General features: G+C 38.8%; 2 protein-coding genes across 6 annotated transcripts in view; both read right to left on the bottom strand.

Annotated features, from left to right (window-relative positions):
• Window positions 1-4,992: 4,992 nt before the first annotated feature.
• SDHAF4 (succinate dehydrogenase complex assembly factor 4) lies at window positions 4,993-15,007 on the bottom strand. Of its 2 annotated transcripts, none has more exons than XM_084203742.1 (3): window positions 14,898-15,007; window positions 12,409-12,561; window positions 4,993-8,658 (listed from the first exon to the last, which is right to left on the bottom strand). In XM_084203742.1, exons 1-3 carry the CDS (start codon window positions 14,935-14,937, stop codon window positions 8,549-8,551), a joined length of 303 nt encoding a protein of 100 aa, XP_084059868.1. In that variant the 5' UTR covers window positions 14,938-15,007; the 3' UTR covers window positions 4,993-8,548. The 2 variants fall into 2 exon arrangements, with proteins under 2 accessions (XP_084059868.1, XP_084059869.1); XM_084203743.1 differs by lacking the exon at window positions 14,898-15,007 and adding an exon at window positions 14,744-14,870.
• Window positions 15,008-18,562: 3,555 nt separating this feature from the next.
• Window positions 18,563-26,568, bottom strand: part of FAM135A (family with sequence similarity 135 member A) — an 80,085-nt gene continuing 72,079 nt past the window's right edge. For all 4 annotated transcript variants that reach the window (XM_084203328.1, XM_084203331.1, XM_084203330.1 and 1 more), the window contains 4 exons: window positions 24,876-25,027; window positions 23,801-23,911; window positions 20,692-20,805; window positions 18,563-19,950 (listed from right to left, as the gene is read on the bottom strand). In XM_084203328.1, the coding sequence (XP_084059454.1) occupies window positions 19,745-19,950; window positions 20,692-20,805; window positions 23,801-23,911; window positions 24,876-25,027 (583 nt within the window). In that variant the 3' untranslated portion in view covers window positions 18,563-19,744. The remainder of the gene's footprint in view (window positions 19,951-20,691; window positions 20,806-23,800; window positions 23,912-24,875; window positions 25,028-26,568) is intronic.

Below are 26,568 nucleotides of genomic sequence, written 5' to 3'. Positions count from 1 at the left end.
CTGAAAGTACTGGGAGTGAGGTGATGGGAAAGGATGAATTTGTGATTGGATGCAGCATAGAGGGTGTGTGAGAGGGGTCTGTGACAGCTACATGCTGGGTCACTGCCCATGCCTTACTGTCCACAGGGAAATCAGCTGACTGCCTTCCCACAGAACCTGCTCTTCCTGGGTGCCCCCAGGAAAGCACTGTAGTGTGTTCTACTGCTCATGGACTAGGGAAAAGCCCTGCATGCCAATCAGTGCCAACAAATTACCAAGGCATCAGTGGTCAGTCTCCAGCACGCTGAACCCTTCCCAGGATCCACAGTAAATCCAGGTCTTGTCCTTGAGTTTAGAAAAGCAGCATATTCATGCTAAAACTGCTTCTGAGGAGGCAACTTCCTTGGAGACAGCCTAACTTTTAAAAAACAAACCTAAAAATGGGCAAGACACGGGCTTAAAGAAGTGTCCAGAACACTATGACATCCAGACCACTCCCGAAGTTTTATAAATGTGTCTGGCTGTTGAAGTACTGCAGATAGAAAGGGTTCTGCAGACTACAAAGTGAAATTTGGGCTGCTATTCCCAAATTAGGCTGGATGAGAATTTCCTACAGATGAGGCAGCTCAAAATGTTAAGAGGAATTTCTTGCCAAATTTCTTATCCCCCCCCTTAAAAATTCTCTCCCAGCAGTCATGAGATGATGAAGCAAGCTCCATAATACATTAGTTTACTCTTAAAGGCCAGAAGGAATTGTTCTTTCCTTTACTCAGAGATAACAAACCAACATCATGTTTCCCAGTGTCACTGTGGTCTAAACTAATGCCAGCACCATCATAAATCCTTCCCTGCCATCAGTCCTGTTTCAACACAATCTGAAAAGACATAATCATTTCTTTGTAACCATAAACTGAAAGAAAAAACACATTTCTGTGACAGGAAAAAATATTGGAATCATGTCAAAGCAGAGGTGGAAGAACACAAAAAAAGAGCTAAGAACTGAAACTTCTATTACGGTATAAAATAAATGAGTAAGTTTTCCATTTTCTGCTGATGACCAGAAATAAAAGGTATGCAGCAGCACTGCAGGTCAGGGACATTCTTCTTAGCGAGAGACAAGTATTTGCCTACCTCCACAAGCTGCCAGTTCAAGGGTTCAAAACATTTTGGGCTAAAGGAGGTACACAGGGAGGGACCTGCTGATGGACATGCTGAGGGGCTTCCTTCGTCAGCTGGGTTTTTCTGAAATGCAGGAATCCCAGCCAGACCAGCCCTGCAGGACTTGCTGCAACAAGGAAAAGGCTATAAAAAAATATCAGTTAGATGTCACAGTGACCATGACATACAAGGATGGAAGGAAAGATTCCAGAAACAGAGACCAGGATCCAGGTTAAGCCCAGGCCTGGTGCAGTTCATGTGGAGAAGCCTACTCCTGCCTCTCCTCCCCTCCCCTCCATAACACAGCACACTACTGGTCACCTCATTCTCCAGCCATCCTTATCTCAATAACATGGCAAAATGAAAAGACTTCTTTCCTTGCATACCTGTGCTGTTCTGCTTTCTGGCTTCCTTTGAAGAACCACAGTAGCTGCACAAATCCTGCACTGAGCATTCTGGTTTTTTCCCTCCACACAGGGTTTGTGGAGCCCAGCAGGCCTCTGTGATACACCCAGTATTATCCACAGTTCTCTAAAGTTTTACAGGAAGGACCATCTGGTGGTCAGCTGCCCAAATGCACATTTGCTGCCTCCTGCACCTGTTCAGTGTCATTCTCCCACCAGAAGTCTTCCTGAGCGAGGGGATGAGAGGATGCAGCACATCTCCTGAAACAGCAGCAGATACAGACACCTTTTTGAGATTTCTATTCTTAAGGAGGAACCATAAATAATAATGATAAATAAATAAATAAATAAATATAAATCCCATTTTATCTTCAAAATGGAGATGACAATAGGACCAATAAGGTAACCACCTGTCTCTCTAAGCCCTTTTACTCAAATCTCTCTGCCATTTCAGAGATGGTTGTGATGCCTGCAGTCATTCACAGGTGAGCTTACAATGTACCTACCAGTCAGATGTGTACTACTTTAGCATGGTATATCTCTGTGCAAACTAAGACTTGAAACCATAAAAGCTTGTTTTGGGACTGTCCTGACATACCAGAATGTCCTGACTGGATAGACTGGACCACAGCCATGTGCTCTGGAAAAAGCTGAATAATGTAACCCGACAGCTCAGTGACCTTCACAGAGGAGACCTTGAAATGAGTTTGGGTTTAAACTCCTGAAAGTTTAAAACTTTCAGGAAGACTGATGCTACTTCTTACAGACATCCTTCTCCCTCTTTGCATCTTTGACTTCCCACAAAAGCTTGATTTTGACAGAATAATGAACTTAAATTTGGAACTTGAGTCAAATGCCACTGGAGCAGTTCCAGTTATTTTTCTTGACTGTAGCTAAGATCTTCACATACAAAAATCCCCCATATTAGCAAAAGATCTCCTTCAAAGAAAGGAAGCAGAAGGAGAAACCTGTAATTTGTGATTAATGTTATGACTTGTCCTGTTATTACTACAGAGAAACAAAGAGTACAACCTATCAAAAAACCACTTCAAGGATAGCAAAAAGTAAAATTGAAATTAAATAATATGCAATTTAATAATAAGAGAGCTGTAGCTGCCATTATCAGGCTGAAAAAAAGCCAGGAGAATGAAACAATATGTCTGCTAGACCAAACAGCTACTGCAGACTTGTCTCAAGAAAATCATCTGGGAAAAAATCTGTCTCAAGGTCACACATACACACTGCAGAACTTGTAAGTGAAAACTCTAGGGTAAAATGTAAACCAAAAGCAGGATACTCCCTGAGCTAACCTACACTTGCTTGTCTGTCTTTTAAGACATGGTGAAATTTTCCCTAGCTTTCAAATGGTAGCAGGAAACACACCATCCTTTGTTCTTTAGCCTCTCACAAGGGAGTCACACAGACTAAAGGTTTGCTGAGCAAATATATGATTTTTTCCCTAGTCTGCCATATTTGATGGTAAGTCCCTCTCAGCAGCACGTCACATAAGACGGCTTTGTTGTTAGGTTGACACACTTCACCCTTATTAGGGAAAACATCCCAACTAATTTGTAGGTTTGAGATACTTGTAGTCACTTGAGTGTAAGTTTATTGAGTGTTACCCTCCTGGCTGTATCATCCTGTAGGCATTTGCTTGGGAGGTGGATAGGCAGAAGGACTAGCTTCAGCCTTTTTCCTCTCATTTTAAGACAATGTAACTCCCTTTTACAAGGTGTCTAAGAGCTGGCCCTGGACATCCCCTTCTCTGCCAGCAGTGTATGGGAAGGGTGCAGGCAGCAAAAGCACTGCAGGTCCTGTTGCCTCACTGCAGCCCTGCCCCTCTGGGGAAATTAGTAGTTCACACTCCTGATCAGGGACACCCAGGCTTCCCTTGTCACCACCAGGGCACTGACACCTAATACATCTTGCTTAGGACAGCTTTTTAGGCAGATTTAAAGTCAGTACAGAGGATGTCTTTAAAACACCCCCATTCATCCCCTGTAATGACACCCCCCCCCCATACTGAGACAAGACTACCTTTTAGAGGCATCTCCCTGAACTACAACTAGGAGGGAAGCAGAGACGGCTACATAAGTCACTGAAGTTTAAAACAGTCACTTAGGAGAGTAAGTTACAGTTCAATATCTGGCTTCTAGAATTAACCTGACCACCACTGCATAGCTCACTTTTGTCAGGGGCTAACATTTGAGAGTTACAGCTGTGTTTTGATAGGCCATGGCTGTCAGCTTTAATACAAATTAATGTATAAAGTAAGGACCTTAAAAAGCTGCTTTGAACATTCTCACCCTAAAAATGGCAATACTAAGATATGTGATTTGTTTTAAAGGCACAAGGCTGTAGCTGACTGGGAGATTTAATGCCTGGAGAATGCATGTCAAAGACTTTCCTGCTGCAAGCTTTAATTGGCACTTCTGATGCTATTTAGGGGGGAAAAAAATCCATTCTCACAGCAAAAAAAATGCAGAGATGCTGAGTATTTCTGAAGAAAATACATATGGTCTAAGTCATTCAGCAGCTTGGTTTCCAAAGGATGGGAGGCCAATATCTGCACTGCCCCCAGACTTCAAAAGTCAGCAATTCCAACCTATTCTAAAAAGGTGTCAAGGAGAGACATTATGAGAATTAAGCTCTTGAAAGCTCTGCAGAAATCAGTGGCTGGGAAAGGGGTCCAAATAACTCCTCTCAGGAAAAAATGGGCAGAAAGATGCCCCTGGCCTAGTGGAGATAATGTCAATCAACACAAGAACATGGAGAAAGGTGCTCAGTCTGCAGGGGGTGTCAGACATTCATAGGAAACAGCACTTCGTTAGTTCTGCCCCTCAGAGCACTCATTTTAAATAGAGCTCTTTTCTCAGGATTTGCCATTTTGTACCTAAGATGCAACTTCGATTGAGACATCCTTCCTGCAACCAAAGTGTTTCAGAAAATTACACATGACAACCCCTAAACAAGCAGGAGTTTTGGAGCTGGAAGGGGGAGCACAGCCATACCCACTTTAGAAGGTAGCCTGCACATCTCAGCTGGTCTGATATGAAACACTGACCACCACCTAAGCAAAGGTATTTTATATTGCATGTTGCAAAAGCAAGAAAGTGACCACTAATGTTCATGGTTTTGATCTCCATCAGCACATGGAAACACATTTCAAACCATTTCCTTATGTTCTGATATATTTGATACCATGTTATACCTTGATACTCATGAAGAATTACAAAAACACAGAACTACCAAAACTGCTTCTCTCAGAAATGAATGCAGTTTTCCTTCTCTTCCTGACATTTCAGAACGAGATAGCGGGGTGCTTTTTCAATAAGAATGCCAAAATAAGGGTCATAAAAAGGCATTAATTTTATCTGTCACTACAGACCACTGGAATTTGTCATCATTTATTGCAGTCAACTGAAAATGTAGTAAAGATTTATAACAACATTCTGTTGTGCTTTACAAACATATGCTACCATCACAGGTAATTTTACTGTGATTCTATTATGTATCCTGTGTTTCAATTTAATAAAATCAACACTGAAATACATACTTTCTAAACAAGGCAATATATAGCAAATATTTTCTTTAACTGTAAATTGAAACTTCATGTATTTTGAAATAAAGTAATTATGGTGCAATTCCTTCAAACAATAAAGGCTTCATAATTTTAATAATGTACCAAATGTATCTATGCCAAGTAGTAGAAACAGATTTAAAAGAGAAAACCTACTGCAGAAACACAACATACAGATTTTTATTAAAGAAAACAAAACAAAGCAGCAAGCATCCCGCAGTACTGCAAGAATTTGCTTCCACACACAGAACAATTTTTCTTTGTCTCACAGAAAGTTAACAGAAAATGTTAGGATAAAGCCTCTGCTGCTCTCCACTGTTTAAAGTAACAAAAAGAGCTTAAAAAAAAATCAATCAGTATTTATGATAAAACCATATCTATGGCTGATCTAATAGCTAATGCCTCAAGCCATTTTCTTACCCTAATGCTAAATTCCAGTGAATTGCTAATAGTAATTATCTGGGAAGAGCAGGAAGACAGCTCTGAAAAAGTGCTGAAGTGCTGCTTTCCTAACTGCTGGCACTGCAAGAAAACAAAGAGAAATGATTGTTTATACCATACAATATCATTGTATCATTTATTACATTCATTCCCTGATCACTTTTGACAGGTACCACAAGAGATTTTGCAGCACCATAGAATTTTGTGCTTAACTGTTACTGGAGCCCAGGGCTCCTCTTTTTGATAAATGCCAGATTGCCAGACAATGTAAGAGGGCAATCTGGCATTTATCAAAAAAGAGGAGCCCTTGGCATTCACTCTTTGACTCTTACATATCATTTGTCTTATATGTTCAGTTTTCCTATGTCTTATTGACACATTCCATCAACAAGTTAAGCAAATATTTGGTTACCGGCACCAGCCTGGGAGGTGGTGAAAAGGGCTTGAAGTTGCTCAAGACTGAAGGGGCATCCCATGCACCAATTCTATTTCCCATGCACCAATTCCTTTTCAGCTATTTATAACATGGGTTAAAAACAGCCTTTTTATTTTAGGAAAAAAAATCTTCAACGAAAGGGCTGTCAAGCTTAAAACAGACTGCCCAGGGAAGCAGTTGAGTCACCATCCCTGGAGGTATTTAAAAGATGCGTAGATGTAGTACTCAAGAACAAGATTTAGTGGCAGACTTGGCAGTGGTTGGACTCGATGATCTTACAAGTCTATTTCAATCTAAATTATTCTGTGATTCTGTTTTTGAAGGAAAGCAAAATCCCTGCCTTCATGAGACACTCTGTCCTATTGGTACAGATGCTAGCGCTCTCAAAATTATCTTCAAAATCCAGGTATGTCATGGATACTGGCATGGAGTGTTTGGACCTGCCTGAGCTCTGACAGGAAAGGCTGCCTGCCTGTGGCTCTGACAGCAGCAGTCATCACCTGCATGAAAGAAGACAAGCAGGGGCCTGGACAGCACTTGGGTCAGCCCTTAATCACAAAGCTGAGGGAGACTGAAGATAAGCAACTGAAATGTAAGGAAAATGATGGAAACATGAGACCAGTTCTTCACATGCTAAATCAAACAGTGTAAGTCTGCATCCAGGGAGGAGTGCACCTGCAGCTGGCACTGAGGAAAGTAATTAGATTTGAAAATCAGGAATGCCAAGAAGTGCAACTAGGTAAACATTCATGAAGTGTGTGCTGGGAAGGGTAAAATGTGGTATGAGAAGATGGAGAAGATTTAGAATTAAAAAATAAAATAACTGCAGTATTTCAGCACTTCTTTGTGAATTAAGATGTTAAGACTATTAATAATGATGCAGAGAAGGCAGAAGCTTCCAATTAAAATTTCCACCTCCTATTTGGAAAGATGGTGTATTGTGTGAGAAAGTATTTTCCAACACACCAGCAACTGAAAAGGCAAAACATTACTAGAAATAATTAACAAATTAAAAACAGCTGACCCAGCTTATCTTAAGGTAGCGGAAAATGTCAATAGACTTTGAAAAGATCTGTCACTATACAGAAGGGAAACCAGAATGAATCAGATATAAATACAAACCAATTTTCCAATATCTAAGCCATGCTGAAGAATTTAAAGGTTCAAAATCTAATTACCATTAATTAACACCTTTTATGAGAAACAGGCTTTTGTTAATCTCATTTTTCTTGTCAGTGAGGTATTTGGTTGATAAACCTATAACTGAATAGGTTCAGTATTTTTGTAGGGAATCATCACAGAGAGACAAATATCCAAACTCACAACTAGAGCAAGACTACGTCTCTAACATACACATTGGATACACAAACTGTCAGATTTCAACAAGGAACTCCTCCACTGGCTGCCAGTCAAGTGAGCTTTAGGGGAGGCTGCTCAGATTTGTGACAAGACCCTCACACTTTAATGCTTGAGTTAAGTTAAACCATGCAAAGGCAAAGCTGGGCAAAGCCCACACCCTTCTCTGATTCTGTGACTAGAGAAGATCCACTTGTTCAGGCTATCAAAAAGAACTTGCACAGAAACAGAGCACAAGTTCACATTTCAATAATGACAACTTACTCTCATTAGTAAGTACCCACACAAGATTTGCACTCTACTACTACTCTACTACAGTACTTACGACTAGGCAAACTCTTGAACCAAGAACTGAGCTCAGTCTGACTGAAAGACATTTAGCTTGATGCCAGATAACTTAAAGACCTGCAATATTAGATCACCTAATGGAATTTGTACCCTTTGACCATAAGGTATCAGACAGTAATGCTGTATTTTTCCCAAGCAGCATTTAGCCCCTGTGCAAAAGGGCACCTCCACTTACAAAAAAAAAGATAATGCAAGTAGCAGGAAGAAGACAGGTGATAAAGGACAGTGTTCTAGAATTCCAAACTGAGCACCTCTACACTACTTACAATCAAGACTTGACCCTCTTCAAAATTTAGGTCTCCATTTCCATTGTGCTACTTACAGTCTTTAATCAGAGACAAGACTGTCCCTTCCCTACAAACAGGAAAAAACACCCAACCCACTGCAACAGGGACAGAGAGAAAGGTTCTTGGGTAAAGGGGCTTTTATCAGGGAACCACTGTGTGATATTAGTGACCTACAGATCTCAGAGTTGGTTCTACCTTTGATGAACGGCGTCCAGGTTCATGAAATGCAAAGTTCTTTTAACACTTTTACAACACCACATAAATCTTTACATTCATGAAGAAATACATGCCCAATTTCAGACACTACACTTGCACTTATACTTCCACAGTGTAAATAGTATTAAAGATCAGGCAGACATTAAGCCACTAACAGCTCCATAATCTGAGCTGCAGCACTGTGTTTAATTACATTGCATTATTAAGAAGATTCATCACATGACAGAATGTGGTGGCACAACAGAAACAATAAGCTCCATGACAAATCCAGGTGAGATTTTTTCTGTACATTATATTTTTCAGCAACTAGAAATATTTTATTAGCAATACAGACATTTCAATATTAGAAATCTATACAACGTCCTTTTCTTTCCCAGTCTCCAAAACGTGTAGGTTCAGGGCCTCTGGGTCCACCCCTCTCTTTTGTAGTAGGATTGATTCCATCAGGAAATTCTAAAATAAGAGGGAAAGTCCATTAAAATTTCTATAATGCTGACAAATATAAAGATGCTATCATTTATGATGTTTCCTTTTTAGTTTCATTTTCGAAGACAAAATCAGTTCTTTTTTGTTTTGAAAGGCAACCTTGAGCTAAATATTTCCCAGAGCCCTACAAAATTAATCTCATTTTTTTGGAGTGCAATATATATGACCATATATATTATATTTTTTATGTATATATACATATACAAATACAGATATAATATTATATTAATTATTATGCAAATAAAGAAGCAACTGAATGTCCAGAGGCATTGAAGGACCACATCTTCTCAAGTCAGAACTTGCATCATTCAGATATGCTGTACTTATGTTTACAACATCTAAAACCCCAGGTATCACTTGCTGTTTACCTCTCTAAGTACTCTGTTTTAATTTTAGCTTGAATTTTAGTCAAGATTCTGTTATTCTTGTACTTAAAACATCCAGGTTGGATGCTTGACCCATCAACCTAACTGGAACACTTTCAGGAATGGGGCACCCACAGGTTCACTAGGCAGCCTGTTCTAATGTTTCACTACCTTCGGAGTAAAGAATTTCTTCCTAACATCTAATCCAAGCCTGCCTTCCTTCAGTTTAGGACCACTGCCCCTTGTCTTGTCACTATCTGCCTGTAGGAAAACTCCTTCCCTGCATTTTATAAACCCCCTTAAGGTACTGAACCCCCTTTAGACATCAGAAGGCCACAATTAGATCTACAATTAGATCTTCCCAAAGCCTTCTCTTCTTCAGACTGAGCAACCCCAGCTCTCTCAGCCTGTCCTGGCAGGAGAGGTGCTCTAGCCCTTCGATCATCCTTATGTCCCTCCCCTGGACCCATTCAAACAGTGCTGAAGACTCCACAGCTGGATGCAGCACTCCAGGTTGGGTCTTATGAGGGCAGAGGGGGAGAATCACCCCCCTTGACCTGCTGGCCCCACTGCTTTTGATGCAGTCCAGGATTTGGTTTTTTGGGCTGTAATGACACACTGCCAGATCATGCCCAGCTTTTCATCCAACCCCCTACCCTGCTACAAAAGAGCAGCACACTACCTCTTTCTTGAATACCACAGAGCCTTCTGTACCTCAGCCAACATTCTCACACTACTCAGTGCACCTTTACTCAGGGCCATCTCCTAAGAATAGTTAACTTGGGCCATCAAGCCACAAAGTACTTGTGGCACAGCAGCATCCTAGGCTGAGTCTCATCCTGCACTAGACTGCAGGGCTCCCATAAAGTCACAGTACCCCACATGCCCCTTGCCATGCTGATTGTCCAGAGCTTCTCACATATACACCTAACTCATATCCCTCAGCCATATCCCTAACTCAGCCCAGGGGGGCAACACAGGTAATGAGGTGTAGGGTTGAAAATGAGAAAAGACAACAACAGAAATTTTGGACAGCAGACAAAAATAAAAGTGATGGAGGAAACTCTTACAGCTACAGGCTATACAGGATGACATACTGGCATACCTCTTTCATAATTGATGCCAACCAGGAAAAGAAACATCAGTATCTGAGCACCTCTGGCAGTACAAGGGGTGCAAATGCACCTGATATTATTTTGTACATGCTATCATCCCAATATCAAAGCACTACTCATGTGCTGGCAGTGGATGCAGATGCTCAAAAGATGTCTCCATGACAGCTACAGAGCACTGGGAATTCTAAATCCAGCTTCAACTCTTAGTTTTTTCCTAATAATACAACAGGCAGTTTGCAAACTATTGCCAGTGTTACATGTAAAAAATACACGTGCAACTAAAGAGACCTTGAGTCTTGCTCCAAACCTGGAATACCTAAGCAAATAACAAAAGATATTGATTATGCATGTTTTAAGTGAAGCAGTGATGGCATTGATTTTCCTGGGAATAAAAAGACAAGGATTAAACAGCTGCTTACACAGTAATTCTAACTGTGAATTAGTTCTCAAGTGAGCCACAATCTGAAATTGCATGGAGATGACTCTATAATACAAGAATAATACAACAATACAATAACAAACTTGCAGAGAAATTTGTGAAAGGAGAAGCAGAAGTAGCTTTTCACCATGGTGCAGCTTTCCCAATGGCTGTGGTGGCCTCAGGGTAATACACTCTGGAGCTGGAGACCAGTTTTTAGCTCTGCTGAACAAAAAGTGCCATCTTAGCCTGTATGAAAAGAAGGGACTTCTCTGAAAAAATATCTGAGGATTTTGGGTATGATATTAAGGATTCTAAGGTGGAAGAACATGATCAGTTTCTTAAATTAATGTAAGGAATAATTAGTCTTTATGCTGCTATCGTCCAACTCTAGTGGCCTTATGGAATTAACGAAGGGGCACATCTTCATGAACTGAACTATACATGGCCCTGGCTTGCTTGGATGTTGAATATGGAGCCCCTGACAGAGGTGACAGCTACACTACCTTTTAATTTTCTGGAGGTGAGTGGCAATGCTCTCGTGAGACAGTATCACATCCAGTTCTGGAAAATTACTTTATCCAAGTTTATCCAAGGCTATATCCCAAGAATTGAAGCAATTACCACTGTACAGAAGGGCACATTAATGTGTTTGAAGGATTCCATGAAGCACTGTCTACAGATGAAGGAAATTCTGCTTCCAGTGGCACTCTGCTGCCTTCCTTTTGGAGACTATATATCAGTTTGTACTTCTTTTCCCCTGGATGTTAGTGCTTTCAGACTTGGCTTCCTGTTTACATGGTAAGGCAGAATATATTCTGTACATAGAAGAATGAGAAGAAAATATTTCATCAACTTGTTAATGCTTAATTGATGAAGATGTTGGGCAGAAGAAACTTGTGTTTAATTTGCTGCAAATAGTTAAAAGTTACTCTTTGCATTGCGTCTTTTAAAGTTCTTGTATCATAAATACTTGTTTAAAAAAAAAAAAAACCACAAAAAACCCAAACCCCACCCACAGTTCTGTGTTCAGCTGTGGAGCTCCCAACTCAAAAAAGAGGTGGACCTCTTGGAACAAGTACAGAGAAGGCCACTAAGACAATTACAGGACTGGTGCATCTTTCCTATTAAGACAGACTGAAAGAAGAATGAAAGAAATGGGGCTCTTCAGCCTGCAGAAGAGAAGGCTCTGGAAAGACCTCTTAGAAACCTTCCAGAACCTTAAGAGAGCCTGTAAAAAAGCTGGAAAGGAACTTTTAAAAAGGTCATGTAGTGACAGGACAGGGAAGATTGGCTTTAAAATAAAAGAGGGTAGGTTTAGATTAGCTATTAGGAAGACATTCTTTACTGTGGGGATGGTGAGGCACTGGAACAAGTTGTTCAGAAAGGCTGTGGATGCCCCATCCCTGGAAACGTCCAAGGCCAGACTGGACTGGGCTCTGAGCAGCCTGTTCTAGTGGAAGGTATTCCTGCTAAGGCAGGGCTTGTACTAAGTCAGGACACCCAGGCAAATTTGTTTATTTTCAAGAGCAGAGGCAGCCCAGGTTCTCTGTGTGACTTGCTACAATGTTTCACCACGGTTGTTCTGAAGGTTCTTCTCCCCTGGTGCACCATTTGCTGCATCTTGTGCCCATTGCCCTGCCTCTCTGATTTTTTTTCCAGAACCAGTAAGCTTAGAAAATGTGCTGAATGTAAAGAGTAAATATAGAGTAATGTAAAGAGTGCTGAATGTCTGTCACCTTCTTAAACTGACATCAGCACAGCATCTCACAGTCTTGCCTTTAAAACATGGCTTCCAATTTTGTAAAACATTACTTACTTTCCAGGGGTTCCTTCTCCATACTGGCTTCTTCTGGTTCATCAAACCTCCCCACTGGTAACTTTGGTTTCTTTAGTGGCTGCTTAGCAGGTTGAGATCTTCCTCCTGGCTTAGAGGTGGAGCTGCTTCGCAAGTGGCAAAGAAGTGATGACTCTATCAAGCAAATGGACACGCGTAGCGTAAATGTGGGAGTTTAACACTGAGTAATGCTGGGACTGTCCAGAGCACCTCTGAAAAAAACCTACTTCAAGGATGAGGGAGAGGAAGGCAGGAAAACAAACTCTAAAAATTATTTAACATTCAACCCATGAACACCTAAGAAATAAGCACAGATAATTATTTTTGGCCCTAGAAACAGATGTAGGAAAATTGTGTTAGTTGTATAACTCAGTTCACATTAAAAGTGTATTTTAAACTGCTTGAACCTATCTTTGCTGTTACTTTCTTGTATTTTAGACTCTTAAACAGTAATTATGCTAGCATAGACCAGTACAGTCTGTTTTCCAGGAGAAATCCTAACCTCCCCCAAGAAACCTGCTGGTTTCCATATCTTGGCTCATTTCCAGCAGCTTTTTAGTCAGAAAAAGCTTCTACTTTCCCAAAGGAAAGTTTAAAAAAATAAAATGTTCCCTTAGTAACAGGTTTTCCAGAAGATAGCTGGGTTTCCCTTAGGATGGTAAAATAATTCAGCTGATAGTCAAAAGCAGGAAAACTTTGAGCATGTTTAAGTTCAATTATGTAACTGCATGCAAATGCTTTCATTAAAAGCATTAACTTTTTCCCCTTTAAACTCCTACTAACATTTAGGTTAAAAAAGCCAAATGTAAATGCCCACAGTGAGCATAAACTATCCACTAAAAATATTTTGGCTGTGGACAGGTGCCTAAAGCAGTTCTAACATTTCTTAAGAAGCAAAATTCAAACAGAAATCCTCCCTGTACCGGCTGGATGCAAAGTACCTGAAAGAACTATTATTCTACTTTCCTAATGTGATTGAGTTGGGAAGCCTTCTCAAGCACTGTCAATTTGACTCACCTTAATATACACCAACTAATAACTTACTTGTATTCCCAGAATCAGCATATTCATTCATTTTAAAATACCACATCTTCAGTATCAAACCCTACAGCCACACAAACTGTATTATGTCTACCAACTGCTGCCAATACCCCAAAGGAGTAAAGCATGATGTAACAAATTATCAACAGTAAAGGATCCAATCTGTTGCAAACATTGGGTCTTTCTACTCCTGCCAAGCTTCTTGTCATTCTTCCGCTAGAATCGAAAAGCTAGCAAGAAAATTCATTTATAGCTGGTATTCTAGTCCAAATGAAAATAAAAATCAGACTAAGGTACTGGTATGAAACTGATTATCTCTAGATCACTAGAGAAGGAGCAAACCCCATTTTCCTTGATCAATTTACTTGATATTCTTGACCAAAATACACTCTTCTTGACAGAGAGGTGACAAAAGTTCAACATTAAACATCTCTGTAAAAGATGAATGAACTATCAACATTAGTAAACCACATTGTACAAACTGATCTTTGATTCCCTCCTCTTTTACACAGTGTTACACAGTGCCCTACCATTTGTTACTTATATAACTCAACTTGAAAATCCGAATTCTTTAAAGTTGCTGCGCTGCAATATTCCATCTTTTGAAGTGGCCTACAGCATGTGATTTACCCTAACAAAGCCATCCATGCAGTGGAATTTGAGCACACATCAGGATGCTCAGCGGATTAGAGCATTAGCCACATCTTGCCACCAACCTGACAGCCAAATAGAGCACTAACATCTAACAAAATTTTTTTAACAGCTCTTCCATTAACATACAGTATACTGGTTTGTTTTAGTGTATTGTATCAACAGCAGCCCAGAACCTCAGGTTTTGAGGAGAGGGAAGTGCCCAACAAACAGCCCAAGCTGAAGCCTGCGGGACAGGCTCTGTTATTCAGTCTGCCTTACTACTATAAACAAACCACCCGAATTTCCTCAGGTGAAGGGAACGGACCAGTAACTTCCAGGTCCACAGCACATTTCCTTCAGCTATTCTCCAAACGTTCCACCACTGTTTACACCACATTTTACTGTCGTTAAGAAGTACGAAGGAACGACAGGGCAAGAAAGCCTTCATAATAACAGAGTTGTCCGACAGCAGTAGGTTTACAGTACAAGCGAGAATATTAATATCGAAAGGGCGAGGGGGAAGGGAGGGAAGGGGTTAAGCGCAGGGAAACTGTAGGGCCACGGAAGGCGCGGGGAAAGCCGCGACAGCCCAGAGCCCCCGGGCCCCTCAGGCCGAGGAGGTGGGGCGTGTCACACTCCTCACCCGCCGCCATCTTGGGCGCTCTCCAGCCCCGCAGCCCCGGGCGGCGCCCGCCCCGGCCCCTCGCTCGTCAGTTCCTGCGGGAGGAAGGGTAGCGAAGCCGGGGAGCTCTTCCGCGGCACAACCCGGCCCCCCCTGCCCTCCGCCCGCCTCTTACTCGCTGCCCCGGGCGCGCCGCGCAGCAGCCGCAGAGCCATGGCCGGGACGGAGCCGTGCGGGGCGGGCAGCGCCCCCGCGCAGGCGCCCAAGGCGGCGGCGGCTGCAGCCGGGGGCAGGCCGCGAAGGCGGCCCCGGCAGGGCTGCTTCTGCGGCCTCAGCAGGGCTGCTTCAGCGGCCTCACGGTCCCCCGTGGCCCTGCGCTGCTGCCCGGCTCCGGCAAACAGAGGGGAACGGCGCCTGCGGAGCCACTGTCCGATGAAGGCAGCTACGGGCGCATAGAGATGCTTGAGAAATACGCGGTGACTCTTCTCTCCACCCCTAGGCAAACGTGGAGCAAAGACGTCTTCTTTCTTCAATGCAGTGAAGAGTTTAGCGCTGAAGAACCCGTTTTCTCCTCAATGTGTAATGTGGTCCAGCTAGGGGTTTGTTTTGTTTTTTGGGTTTGTTTTTTTTTTTTTTTTTTGTTTTTTTTTTTTAATAATAAAAACTTGTACACTGTTCAAATAACGCACAAAGGCTGCCAAGGATATGAAGGAACTTTGGCTAACACCATAGTGATGTACAGACTGTTCATGATTTCAGACAGCATTCGTTCCAGTTTCCAAGTTTAAGCAGAGAAGTTGCTTTTAATGCTCAGTATAAACCTAATTCTGGGATAAGTAACACCTGAGTTCATGGAGTGGTGCTCCAGTTAATTAAGTACAGTTAATGTTTTGAATATGCCAACATTTGCTTTTTGTCATTCTTTAAACTTCTCCAGCTGACCATGTTCTTAGATAAAACAGAATTCACTGTCCACAGATACTAACCTGAAGAAGATAACTTGGAGATCTGACTCTAAAATAGCATTTTTTGTTCGTATCTGAAAGCTTTAAGAAAGTAAATCCTGGTAAATTAAAGAGCAGCAGCACTTCCTGGAGTTTATTTGAGCTACATCTGGCAATGCCTACACACTGAAAGTAATTAAATTTAACTGACTGCCTTACGAGTGACATTTTCTCAATCAGCCTTTTATAACATGGTTAATTAGACATTAGAGACTGAAAATAATGGAAACCCTTTCCTTTATTCTAACAGCAAGATGCTAGGCCTCTAGATCAGAGAGAATAAAGATGAATGCAGAAAAAAATGCTCTGCCTGACAGCAGCAAGGAGAAAACCTAAACAGATCTTGTCAAAGTTCAAGAACTTATTATTTATGTCTTCAGTACAATAAAAACATTAAATTCTTCCCTTAAAAAAATTTACCAAGCTGTCTGCAGACACCAAGTAATAGTAAGCTCTGCTCCTAAAATGCTTAACACAATCCATGAAAAATCATACATGTATGCATACATCATATGTACAAGCACACATGTTGAATTTCAAATTGTAAGAATGAAATAGCAGTGGAAGACTATTGAGCTACTATTTATCCACCTGAAAATTAACTGTCTTCAAAACATATTTCTCGTCTTTATTGTATTGCTGTAAAAATTCACTTGTAACTCCTGAATTATTCATTTCTAGATCTTCTGGCTAAGAAGGTAATAAATCTTAACATTGGTAAAAACAACTGTAGCATACACCACAGGAATTTTCTACTTTGTGATTAAATGGACTGTTTTCTTGTTTTCCTTCCTCTGTTTACTGATCATTTATCTCTTGCACTGCAGCTTCCTTTGCAAGATGACACAAACAATATTGTATTTAGCTTTGCTTTTTTCAGGGAATAAAAGACTTAGAGCTAGCACAAAGCTTGCAGCAGGTCAGTTCAGATGAGCCAGGTGTACTGGTCTTGGAGACTACCTGGAAAGCACCACAAGCAGCACTGTCCTGGGCAGCAAGCGTACTGATATTGCCTGAATGCCCCCTCTGCCTTTGAGACCACGTCAAGAACCTTGGTTATCTGAACACCACACCTGGTCAGGGCTAAGCAAATAAAACGGGCTTGGAAACAAGGTTGTTTCATGGTTACAGAGTAAGTTTTCCATCAATGTCAAATCTATTGGCTCTGCTGCAAATCCTGGTGATTTCCAGGATAACAAACTCTTTTTCCAAAGTAATAGCAATGCCTAGATTTACAGTAAGTTTAGTTTGTATCAAGGATTCAAACACAACCCAAGGAATTAATTTATATATACAGCACGGAAACAGGTTCCAACACTATGTCATTTTATGCAGTGATCTCCTAATTACATCACTGAGAGCTTTTTGAAGTAACAGTACCAGCCTACTGCCTTCAGGGAACAAGAGACTGACAGTTTAAGGGAATGTTAAGACCTCATTCTTACCTCTCATTCTGTAAGCAGCATAATTCTCTTTGAAGCAGCTGCAGGATACCTGCATGAAGGAGAGGTAACTATCTGTAAAGGAAGGTGAAGCCCTCATTCAAACAGAAGAGTGGTGAGATGGTGAGTAGCAGCACTTTAGAGCTTCTATTGCATCACATGACACTGACTTATGTATACAGGTCTGTATTTAGGTCTAGGAAAGAGAAGACAGAAAACTGCAGGAGTAGGGGGAACATGCCAGGCAACACATGCACAGTTGTCCAAAATATCCCAGCCTGTGTGTGTTGTTCAGAGAGCAACTGCAAGTGACCATACAGTCTGTAAGTAAATGTGAACCTCCTGTGCTTCAAGAACATGTTGGGGTCATCACACCTCTCACTACGGTCAGATGGCACATTCCTCTGGGACTTTGGGATGTCAAACAGCCCTCACAAAAGCTACAGCACATATGGAGTAGGCAATAAAAATGAAGGAAGAGAGAATGAATTTACTGTTCTTTTAATTTGCCCTGTTCCTTGAGATACTTACAGGCAAATATCACATGATGTCCTGCACCATCCATTTTTCTCAAAGAACAAACCTAATTCAAACTGCTTTAAATAGATGGGAACTACTTTTACCACCACCACCCCCCTGAAAAAAAAAGAAAAAGAACTAAAGAAAAAAAAAAGAAAAGAAAAAAGGGGCTATTTCTGTCATGATATTTTTGCTTTCCTCATCACAAAGGCATGCTTTACATGTTCAGATTTCCAGAGACAGAAAGCAAGACAGACATTTTTCAATAGTGGCAGAACCATCTAAATACTTGTTTCCTAAGAACAGTTTAAAGTCTTAATTGTGAATCAAGGAATATTTTGTAACTTCAGCTACCTTCAACAGCTATTCAAAGTTGAGACAGTAGCCAAATCCAGTAATACTGTTAAATAAAAGACAGTTGAGATACCAGAACATAATGTAAACATTCAGAGCTTAATAGCAACATCACAATCCAAAATTTAAAATAAAAATAAGCATTGTTATAGTGAGAATGAATTAAAGATACCTTTGTGTCATAAGGACTTGCCTAACACAACTCTAATAAAATACACTGCAGTGTACACAGTGCTGAACTGTAGATGCTCAGATACTCAACTCATTTCAGCATCTTGTAAGTTATAGGGAACACCCCCCATATATTACAAAGACTATTATACAACACTCCATGGCAAATGCAAAATCACTTCATCTATTATTATAGACATTTCATCTCTATATATAATAACTCCAACTATTATTGCTATATTAATTTCAAAAGTACAAAATTATTAATTATATACAAAAAGCCTCCCCAGAATTTTGGTAATTAGCAGAACATTTAAGTTTCTTTAATTGCTTTCATTAGAGTAATTTGTTCATTTTATTAACACCAGATGCAATAACACAATGCTAAAAATAAACATGCATTATACAACAAATTTATATTTTTCAAAAAATGTTCATTACAATTAGTGTACAATGAATGAATGCACATATAACTCTTTTCCCCCACCTTTAGTGAATGATTGTTTGAAACAGAGAAAAGAGAAGGAAGAAGAAACCAAACAATGCTATTCAGCACCAGTAGAAAGTCAGATCTTTAACATTCCTATATATCAAAAACATTTTATCTGTGTCACTAAACAGGTAAATTTTACAATAGACTCATTTGAAGATGTATTGATTTCTATTTACAATACTTTATAGTCAATAAAACATTTTAACAATATTTAAAAATTGTTTAAATTCATAAAAGTATTGCAGAAATTTATAACATTTACTTATTTTAAGTATATACAAGGAAGTCCACATAAAATTGTCCATGTTCATCTGAAGAACTGAGTAAGGAACCATCTTAATACAGTTTGCAAAACCCCAATTATTTGAAGGCAGCTATCACTGACCATTCAAAAATCCTTAGTTGCCATTTGTTTCTGAAAAGTTCCAGTCATAAAATTTGAGTATGTAAACTAACATGTTTTTGAGATCAGCAGAAAATATATTCCCACAGGCATAACATATTTAACAATGACAGTAATGATTTTGTAGAAAACTGTTAAGCTATAGCAGATACAGTAATTTTCAAATATCCAGTATTTTAGCAGCTCACTGTGTTTCCAGTTAAACTTCCTACAGTGCTAAAATACGACAAGTGAACACGTAAGACATTGTTAGAATTTTAAAATCCAATTTATTTTTGGCATCTAAAGCCTCTTGTAAAATGTAGCCAAGTAACATCGACTTCTGTTGTCTGAAAGCCAATAACCAACCAAACAAAAGTACACACTGTGCTTTAATCTCCAAATAATTAGGTACCCAAAATTAAGAAAAAGTAATAGAAAAGTAAAAAGAACAAAATAAAAAAATATTGCACAGTCACATTACCTAGAAAGTAAAGTTGATGTTAAAAAGCCCTAAGTGTGGATGATATAAATTATCTTCCATATAAAAAGTATAAATATCTCTTAAAATACAGCTGCAGCTATACTTTAACACCACACATTATCTGAATTCATCTGTTAATGAGGTAATTACCAAGTCTCTGACAATGCTTTTCTCTACTGAAAGTATTTTAGGGCAGCAACAAGAAAGAATTTTTCTAAAAATATTTCTGAATCAAGAACAGCAATGTGTGCAGCTCTCCCTATGAGAGAATCTGCTGTATTGGGTAATGCATTAATTACATTATAACGAACCAAATTACATTCCTTGTTTTGAAGAACTGGCAGAAGCAGGTTCTGGATCATTTCAGCATAAATTGGTCCTGTAGAGGAAAAGAAAAGTTGTACTGTGTGAATTGCCAGAAACAAACACAATTCTTTGACCTTGAACTCAGAAGGAATACATTCCAGAGTAAGAGAAGTAATGCTAGGTTCTGTTAGGATAGAATATAAAGAAAGTTTAATTTCTCTAGAAATGTTGGAAAAATAATTTGAAGTTATGCATTTCAGTATTTGTACATTCATAGTGAGAATGCACTTATCAGTAATAATTTATTGCATTACGTAAGTTATTTGTAAATATATAATACTAGAATGCAATTGTGCTAAGATATCTCAACAGTAAGTATGACAACTGACCCTAACTGATTATGGAAAAATTACCTTTTTCTTCAGTGCTATTATTAAGCCACAGCTAAATACAGCCTAGGGCTTGATGCTACAATTTGATATCCTCAAAAATCAAAATTATTTGTCTTCCCTGTTCATGAAATAGTACAGGAAGGGCTGTGTCTATCTCACCTAACTTTCAGCAAAGTCAGTGAGCTAGAAACCTGTTCAGTCTCATCTCCATCTGCATGCAATAGAAGAGGACAGATACAGAAAGCAAGTCAGCATCCATGTGGATTTTCTCCCTCTACTGCTACTACTACAAAGTAAGCCCAAAGTTTCTAAACACATAATAGAGGCGCTGCAGTTTAAGCAGTCAAAATTAAATGGGAGGAGACTGGTATGTGTGAGGTTTTAACCTGAGTGGCTTGTTTATTTTGTAGGATATTTATTACCTGATTGTTTATCCTTTAAAGCTGTTTTACACATCTCAATGCGAGCAGAGTGATAAGGAACATAACGATCCTGCAGAGATCCTACTAACACAATGTTTTTGAAGTAATGAAGACCTACAAGAAAAAAGGTATCACTTATAGCAAATCTTCTGATCTATTACTGCTGAATACTTAAACATCTTACAACTGATATTTGGCACTAATTTATTACAGGATCTTGCACAAAAAGGGAGAAAAAACAATTATGATAGGTAGAGCTACAAAATAATGAGATGTTTGGTACTAGCCTTTCCTCTGTATATATTTAATAGGCATGGTCGTGGCTCAGTTCTAGAGTTTCCCATTAAACTGGGTATGGTTCAAACCTACATCTGTTTCTTAGGAATACAGTGGTTGGTTTCTGGATATACAGAAGAGAGTAAAGCCTCCACATGGCTTAAAGAAACCTAAAAATGGATGGTGCCTTGTCTTCACTGATGTTTCAGACAACAGGTGCATTAGAACTTCTGCCTAGCACGAACCACATACATGATATAGCCCACCTAGTGCAAGTGCCTCTCTAAGGCACTGCCTCACTGTCAGGTTTAATAAGCTCAAGCACAGGTGCAGAATCCACCCAACACAACCTCAAAGTATAATTAAATCTTTACAACTAAACCCTGACTTCCTAATTCCTGAACAAGCATGCTCATTCTAGAACGATGCAAAGGTAGGAACCCTCAGTAATGACAGAGTTACAGCCCTTAAAGACATTGAATTGTTACATTTTCTCTAGAAAGCTGCAGCAGATTTCTGGTGCTACCTATCTGCTTTAGGCCAAACACAATGGAGCACTTTAGGAAAATAGTTTCCCTTAGAACAGCCCCTTCTGAATATCAAATTTTAGACATAAGTATCATCAATCTTCCATTATGAATAAGTGTTTGATCAAAATCTTCAGCAGGAGCAAAGAAAGTACATAGGGTATTTCACAAGATAAGTGAGTTTTACTGTTTACCTATTCTTCATCCATTTTGGGGTTAAGCAACAGGATGTGTTTAACATGTATGTTCTTTGGCAAATTTGAAATCTAGAGTCACAAGCCACCATATAACTATGTAGCTGAGACCTTGACCCTCAAAACACCACCTGCTGGATCCACAGCAAGTTTCAGATTTTGCTCTCTTAGGGATTTTCCCAGATGCAAAGCCAATGTCCAAAGAAGACACCACATTAAGCAGTTTCTTCATCTTAGATGAAGATGTTTCTTCATCTTAGACCCCTAATCAACTATATGATTACAAAAATCAACAGACATTGGAAATTCACGGCTACACCTCTCAAAAGTGTTGTCAATCTCTTGCATGTACCCGGGGGTTAAGTGACTTCTGGAAAGACTTATGTTTAGAATCATTGTTGAGACCAGCACACAAATTACCTGTATTGAGAATCTGAAAAGAGGAATTGTGCAGGTTGGGTAATCTCAAATGCACCTTGTTTCTGAGAGTCAAGCATAGCCAATGCAGTACATACAGTACATTAACTCACCCCTCAAAGGAAAACTTTCTTCCTTCTCTATAAGGGAAGCATAAAACTTACTTTCTTTTCTCCTTATCTAATATCAGTAATTTTTCACATCTCTTTCTCCTATCTCCCCCAGCCTTTCCTTCTCCCTTACACCGACCTCACTGAAGGACCTGGAAACAAGATGGTGTAGCTGAGGCTGTGGCCCAAAATACAGCTCTTTCCATCTCTTTGGTAAGAAAGAAAAAACCAGAAACTGAGCCTGAGGACTTTTATATTCCTTCTACCATTTAGGGGGAACAAAATCTGAAATGCACATTATGACTCTTGAGATGATGCTATCCAGGTCTTTCAAAAATTGTGTCATATAAAGGTCTGCCATCAGAAAATATGTCACATTTCTACAACAGACAATAGTACTCAAATAACAGTGTCTCTAGCCATGTTGAGATACATACACATAAAAACTATGGAATATGAATTTTTTTAAAGCCAACTGATTAATTAATCTGATTATGTCTTAGCAGGGGTCCCACATCTTACTCAGCATCCAGTGTGTAACTTCTCACATGTCCATTTTATTAAACATTTCTTTTCAAAAGACAGTAAAACTAGATTGAGTTCACCTTTAAATACTAGTTCAGCTTTAAATATTACTGTATCATCAACAAAATCACTTCGAGATAGTAGATATTGAAGAGAAGGGTAAAAAAACCCCAAGTTTTTCTAAAATAAATTTTTGATCAATATTCCTATCTTACCTATGATTTTTCTTTTTGCTCCTTCCTTATTATTTTCTGCTTCTTCCAAGTCTCGTAAAATTTATATTCAAGCACCTCTAGAGCTATATGTCAGTCTTTTCCTGCCCATATATTTGTACTTCGTTGCTCTTGAAAAAATTCCAGCTGTGACAGCCTAGAAAGATTTTGATCTAGGAGTGTCCCTGGATTTTTCACAAAACAGAACAAGCATCTCTGGCTCCACAACTGCTTGACTGATGCACATTCACATACGCCTGTCAGAAACTACCCCACTGCTGGCATATTACCCACTGGCATAACGCATTCTTGGCCAACAGCTGAAATAAGGATATTCAACCTAGAGAAAACTGTAAGAATGATATAGTATGAATAATCTAATCTGAGATTTAGCTATTAGGCTAAGTACAACTTCTCCTTCCTTTATGAAAATAAGTTTTTTGTTTTCCCTGACCATCTTAATGTGGTAAAAGACATAGTATAGATAAGAAAGGCAGATACAGAGACAGGTAATCCTAAATGAGTATGAATGTACTTGACTCATCACCTAATGGCTCATAGATAGATATTTTAAAAATGCCCCATTTATTGGTATAGTGGCTGCACTCAAGTTCTGCTCATTAGTTAGGAAGGAAAGCCTCAAAGTAATACCCTACCTCTGCAACAGAAAAGGTTCATTGTTTACTTTACTTGAAGAATACAGGACTTAAGTAACTCTTAAATATTAAAACTGAAACAGAGCTCTTTGAAAATTTTGAAAATTCGTTCTTTTTTTTTTTTTTTTTTGTTTCCTATTCACATTTATACACAGTTGCCTTTAAGAAATAGGAAGCATTAACAAAGCTTACCTGCTTTTTTACTAAGTTTATATAAGAATGTCTGTCGTGGATCTGAATGGTCTCGACATGTCAGTTGCAATAAAGAACCAGACTTCTTCCATTTCTGCATAAACCACAGTCCTGCATTGTTAGGTACAACATGAGTACAGATCCACAATAAAATATGAAAACTGATTAAACATAAGTATAGTATGTAAAGTTCATAACAGTCTCTCAGATGCTCATTTTACTTTTCATGTAAGCATTGTCAAGCTCAGAAACAGTTTAAATTTTCTTTTTCTCTCCTATCTACACAATGAAGCATGAAAGCCTTTATTTCCACAAATGTACATAGCCTGCCCACAAAAAAAAACTTCCAGAAAGTGCAAATACAGAAATGTTAGCCAGTATATACACATTCTATTTCAATAATTTGTATAATACTAGAACATTTTGATGTTCAAAAAACAACAGGCATTACTTCTCCAATTTCTAAACTGAACTCAATAAATGTAACTTGAAAAAAGGAAGCAGAATCTTCTCACTGGAATACCATAGTTTTGTTTGGTTGTTTCTCTTTATTAGTCAATAATAATAATAATAATAATAATAATAATAATAATAATAATAATAATAATAATAATAATAATAATAATAATAGGTGGCTAACTGACTTCGGGAAATTTTACCTCCCTCACCATGCACATCTGCAGAAACATACTGCAGGTTGTAAGGCATTTTTGAGAGAGAAAAGACACAATAGTTTAGAATTATTTTAATGTATCTTATATAATTGTTTGGCAGATTAAGTACATTCAAGTTCAGTTTATTATAAATTGAGCTCAACAGATTAAAACTGGAGTATATTTATGCTGCAACAGAAAATCTGAACCAAACATACTGGAAAATACTTAAGCCAATCACCTCTTCCACATCCTTTTATTGACACTTTATTTTTATAACCCTTCTCTCTGCTTATGACAGTGAAATATGCAGTTTCTCACAATCACAGTAATGCAGAAATGTGCACCCCACATGAAATTACTAAGTTCATTTCAAATACAAGATTTCCCCTAAACTAATACTACTGAAAATAATACTTCACCTGTATTAACAAGAGCACTGCTGTTGTAGAGGGTACCAAGATGTGGTCCAGACAGAGACAGGAAGGTATGAAGTTTGTTGAGGTAATACTTAAATCGATGTCTTGTGAGAACGGAACGGATTATTAAATTACCCAGTGAGTGTCCAATAAAGCTGTTGAAGAGAAAAAGCAATAAAACATGGAATTTTATTGCAGGACTTTTTTTTTTCTTTGCACAGAGAAAAAGAAAACTGGTGTTATGAAATGCTAAAAGAGCATAGGAAAAAATTAATGAAAAGTTTCCATTCAGACCTGTATTTTATGTCATTCAGGAGGCATAGCTTGTCCATGTCTCTCAAGCTGCACAAACTCATTACAAACATGTTTTGAACTCCTCCAGAAATATTTAATACAGCATTTTTGAAAAGTTAACAAAACCAAACTATCCTTCCACCAGCATCTACCACCCAAACCCAAGATAATTTCTGGGTTCATTTTTCTTAGCACTAACTAATAAGAAAATATTTTATGAGCCATGCATGACTGAAATTATCATTACTTTGGCATGTGATGGCACTCAATATGATAGATGTATGAGCATTCCTGAAACAATCTAGTGGAGACAGATTCCGAAGGTAGTCCTAATAGGGGGGAACACCATTACTTAAATGAACCTGATTATTTAAAAACAGAAGCAACATCTCAGATCTGCTTAGCAGACCAACCAAAAGAAGTGATTATCAGCTTGAGCAAGCTATTGAAGAATATGTATCTATCAGGACAATAGTACTTTAAGGTGTTTCCCTGGTTAAGCAATTTAAGGGAAACACAGATGGAACTCTTTAGCTTCTTGTATCTAAGGATAACTATTACTTAATGTGAGATGCTTACTGTCATAAAGGCAAGCCTATATAAAGCATTTCTTTAAAACGGACACTGTGAAATTAAGCAATTCTGGTTATTATGCTTACAGATCCCTGCTGAGATCAGGACCACACCAGATTAGGCCCTGACATAAAGAAGACCAGACTCACAAAGTTAGAAAGAAAAAGTGCCTTCCTGCATTGCAGACGCAACCCCAGGATATGGTGAAAACAGAAAACCATCCAAAATTATGTACAGCACTATCACTGCTGGATCACATATGTGCTACAGTATTATACTTCTAGGATAATCCTTCCTGTTTGCTCTGTATCACTACATTCATCAACAACAGTAGCTAAAACAAAACTTCCTGCAACATCTGTGTAAAATGCAGAGCTAAAAGATTACTTGACTATTTAAAAATTGGAAAATACCAATTTAAAGGTAGGTAAATAAAAAAATTCAAACAATTGGCTATAGAATGGCAGAACCACCCTGAACTCCTAAACTTGAAAATAATTATGCATTTCTATTTCAAAACAGAAAAAGGGGTTTTGTTCATTATTAATACATTGTATAAACATGCATATATATTCTTCGCAGTTGCTTTTACTACTAGATTTCCAGTATTATTTGTATGAGAAATTCTTTGCTTGAGCTTGCTATATTTGCCTAACTAATTTTGAAATGAAAGATTATGTATCCTCTGTGGTGTCAGCACAACAGCAGAGCATTTGCAAAACAAAACACAGAGCTGCTCTCTTGAATACTAAAATATAAAACTATTCCATTGGAGGAATAGTTTTAATAAAAATCCACACAAGAACAACAAAACCACTGATTTCTTTAA

The sequence above is a fragment of the Fringilla coelebs genome, assembly GCF_963513975.1.
Source record: "Fringilla coelebs genome assembly, chromosome: 3".
NCBI classification, from domain to species: Eukaryota; Metazoa; Chordata; class Aves; order Passeriformes; family Fringillidae; genus Fringilla; species Fringilla coelebs.
The sequence above is the reverse complement of the archived record's forward strand: the minus strand, read 5'-3'. Positions and strand labels throughout refer to the sequence as shown.